Source organism: Hippocampus comes, unplaced genomic scaffold (genome assembly GCF_001891065.2).
Source record: "Hippocampus comes isolate QL1 unplaced genomic scaffold, H_comes_QL1_v1.1 scaffold265, whole genome shotgun sequence".
NCBI lineage: Eukaryota > Metazoa > Chordata > Actinopteri > Syngnathiformes > Syngnathidae > Hippocampus > Hippocampus comes.
This window is the reverse complement of record NW_017808116.1, coordinates 1-3,893: the sequence shown is the minus strand read 5'-3', so window position 1 is coordinate 3,893 and position 3,893 is coordinate 1. Positions and strand designations below refer to the sequence as shown.

Here is a 3,893-nt window from a genome sequence, read left to right as displayed (position 1 = left end):
GCGGACGGGTGAGTGTATGTCAATAGACACTCTTTCTATCTATCTATCTATCTATCTATCTATCTATCTATCTATCTATCTATACACACACACACACACACCCACACACACATACATTTCCAATGGATGGCTATAAGTTTTTGCCAAGGTTTCAAGTGCTGGAAGGAGAAGAAAAATTGATTTTTGAAAAAGCTTGAATATGACCTTGGAGAAGTCGTACGCGTGTTGTGGTAAAACTTTTATTGAATCGCATACTTAAGGCCGTATGTCTAGCTAGCTAGCCAGCTATCTGTCTGTCTGTCGAGCTAGCTCGCTATCTGTCTCTGTATCTAGCTAGCTAGCTAGCTATTTGTCTCTATCTATCCACACACACTCACCCCCACACACACCTGTCTAGCTAGCTAGCCAGCTATCTGTCTGTCTGTCTAGCTAGCTCGCTATCTGTCTCTGTATCTAGCCAGCTAGCTAGCTATTTGTCTCTATCTATCCACACACACTCACCCCCACACACACCCACATACATTTCCAATGGATGGCTATAAGTTTTTGCCAAGGTTTCAAGTGCTGGAAAGAGAAGCAAAATTGATTTTTGAAAAAGCTTGAATATGACCTCGTACGTCGTACGCGTGTTGCGGTCAAACTTTTATTGAACCGCATACTTGGAGGCCGTAGAAAGGATGAAGTGTAAATGTGAGGCGTGGGCCGGTGTCTGCAGATTTCCCCAAAGATCAACAGCTGCTGGCAGCCCAGGCGGCCATCTTGCTGCTGCCAGACGAGAACCGCGAGGCGCTGCGGACGTTGCTCTTCTTCCTCCGCGACGTGGTGGCCTGTGTGGATGACAATCACATGACGCCCACCAACATCGCCGTGTGCCTCGCGCCGTCGCTCTTCCACCTCAACGCCCTCAAGAGGGACGCCGGATCGAGTCACAGGAAGTACAGCCTGGGCCGCCCGGACCAGCGTGACCTGAGCGAGAACCTGGCCGCCACGCAGGGCCTGGCCGACATGATCAGCGAAGCACAGAGACTTTTCCAGGTGGCCGCCGCCGACCTGCTCCACGTCTGCAAAGGCCTCACGGTGCTCTCCGGAACATTCCTTGTGAATTGCAATTTTCTTCTCGCGTAGATTCCGGACTTTTGGCCGGCTCTGAATCTGAGCTCTGCCGCTCCGACTGACGAGGCGAGCGAGGAAGAGCTGGAGGAGACCATGCAGAAGCTCCGGCAGAGTACGCAGCTCCTCATCAAGGAAGCCGGCGACAAGAGTCGAGGCTGGGAGACTCGTCCCGCTCCTGAACACGTGTCGCTGGCTGTCAAGAAGGTCAGTAAGCTAGAGAGCTAGCTAGCTAGCACTAACAACTTGGAAGTGTTTTGGAATCGTAGTTTGTGTCATTTGAACACTTTAAGATACTTTATAGAGGCAATGTTTTTTTTTAGTTCAAAGTTGCGTTTTTGTATCGGCAGACGTGGTCGGGATGCCCGCTGTGGACGTGGCGCGTCTCGGTGGAGGTGGACGCCAGCCAGGAGGTTTTGCTGCGCCGGCTCATCGAGGAAGAGCGGCCGTGCGGAGGCGGCGCAGGGCTGGGCGCCGTCATTCAGACGCTGGGCGAGTGCGCCCACGTCTGTCGATACCTCCGCCAGGGTCACGATGCCGGCCTGGCCTCCAGCCTGCCGCGAGAACACCTGCTGCTCAGGTTAGCAAAAGAAGAAAGTCTGAGGGAGGGAGCTTTTTTTGTTTTTTGTTTTTTTTTTTTTGTGTGAATGAGGCTGATGAATATTTCATTCCAGCCTGGAGTCAGATGAGATTTGACAGTGTGTCTGTTTGACTTTGTCATCCGCTCGTGGTTTTTGTCAGCGCACAAGTGAACTCGGCCTTACCTCTGAGTCAGGCAGACACGTTTTTTTGTCTTTTTCCCTCCATGAGGCGTCGAAACACACAGAAGGGAAACATCCAATTGCATTGACACGGCGCGTCAGTCGTTTTGGCAGACACGTTGAGAGCAGGAAAGCCCAAAACACGTTTGAGTTGCTGATGCCACTCGTGAATGTGAAGTCAACTTAGAAGAACGAGGACTCAATTCTTTGGGATCGTTTTCTCTCACCAAAATGACAAAAGGGAGAGATTATTTTAGATCGCTTGGGAAGAATGAAGGCTTTCTAGGAAAAGGCCGATTAGATCTCAAGTCCCTAACCTAATTTGAAACCAGACTGTAAAACCCGAACTGTTGTTTGAAACCCTACTTTGAAGCCCTAACCCGAATTCGAGAACCCTAACACTAATTTGAAAACCCTCATCCTAGTTTGAAACCCTACTTTGAACCCCCGAGTTGGCTTAGAAGAACAAAAACGGTGACATTTTTATGATACATACATATTATTTTAGATACACTGTGTTTAAATACATTAGTGGAGCCTATACACTTTCATTTCCAAAGTTACAAATATTGGACATTATCTACTTATTCATTTTTGAATGTAGCGAGGTCAAAAACGATGTCATTTGCAGGACATGGCAGTCGGAGGCGACTTGCGGCCCACTCTTCGTGTCGTCCGTGTCCACGCAGCACCCTCAGGCGCCACCGGAGGGCGTCCGAGTGCACACGCACGCTTGCCTCTACCTGCTGGAGCCCGCCGCCGCCAGCAAGACCCGCCTCACGCACGTGTGCCGCACCGACACCAGGTACGCACTCGAGATCCCCATTCTCGTGTCACACTCACGTGAAGTTCTTCTGCGCATCGTAGCCACGTAGAAAGTGAGATGCTTCCCCGTTCAAAGGCGAGACCGAATAGTTGCAAGGGTGCTTCGCTTGCCCAAGTTACCTGAAGTTACCCCACACACAGAAACACTTGCATTGTCAATTTAGGCACCGAAAAACGAGACTGCAGATCAAACGGATTGACTTGTAGCAGGTTTGCAAGGAATCTCCTCACTGACATCTTTCATGTGTTATCCTGTAGGGGGCGCTCTCCGGCGTGGAACCGCAAAGTGAGCGGACATCGCATGGTTGCTGCTCTGCTGGCCCTCAAAGCGTCCTTCCAAGGCCAGCACAAGGAGAACACCATGTGACGACGCTTGCCGGATAGCGAGTTGGAATGGAAGGAGTTTCGATTTTTCGCCTTTTTTTTTTTTTTTTTTAACTCTTCAAAAATGTCGCGCTCGTCTTGGCCAACCTGCGACGTGTTTCACGGACAAAAGGAAGACCAAACGGGAATGCGGGAAAGACGAGCAATGTAGCCCCGCCCGTGCCGAGTTGGGGACTGACTGTAACAAACGCAAGCCATCGAGGAGATGTGGATTGTCGCTCCTCGTGGCATGAATCAAATGCGAGTCAGTATTTAAGGGAACTAACAAAGTAAACACATATTTAAGCTTTGGAGTGAGGATGTGTGAAAGTGATCAGAGCCACGCGTCTGATTAAAGAGATTTGTTTTTCTCTCAGAGCCTGCTTGATGTCTCTTTCATCTGTTCAAGGGAAAACAGCAGAATAGAATCACAAGTTTTAAAATGAGGCAAAAGGAGGTTGATTTTTTTTTTTTTACCGAAAAATCAAGCATGTATGGTAAGCCGTTTTTAGCCCAGAAAAAAATGACCATGTATATTAAAGCATTTTTAACCGAAAAGCTACCATGTATTGAAAGCCGTTTTTAGCCCCCCCACCCCAAAAAAACGAAGATGGTTAAGGCGTTTTGGCCGAAAAAAACAACGATGTATAGGAAAGTGTTTTTAGCCCCCAAAAAAATGACCATCTATAGTCAGACGTATTAGCTAAAAAAAAACGACTATGGACAGTGAGGCATTTTTATCCCTAAAAAACGACCATGTATCGTAAGGCGTTTTATGCCAAAAAAAACGACAATGTATTGAAGGCGTTTTTAGCCGAAAAAAACGACCATGTA

General features: G+C 48.5%; 1 protein-coding gene across 1 annotated transcript in view; it reads left to right on the top strand.

Moving 5' to 3' along the window:
* LOC109508226 (rho GTPase-activating protein 7) overlaps positions 1-3,437 on the top strand; it is a 30,947-nt gene extending 27,510 nt beyond the window's left edge. Inside the window, exons 12-16 of the mRNA XM_019858103.1 lie at positions 684-1,035; positions 1,126-1,317; positions 1,461-1,690; positions 2,503-2,676; positions 2,955-3,437. Coding sequence (XP_019713662.1) covers positions 684-1,035; positions 1,126-1,317; positions 1,461-1,690; positions 2,503-2,676; positions 2,955-3,063 — 1,057 coding nt within the window. The 3' untranslated portion in view covers positions 3,064-3,437. The remainder of the gene's footprint in view (positions 1-683; positions 1,036-1,125; positions 1,318-1,460; positions 1,691-2,502; positions 2,677-2,954) is intronic.
* Positions 3,438-3,893: the final 456 nt, after the last annotated feature.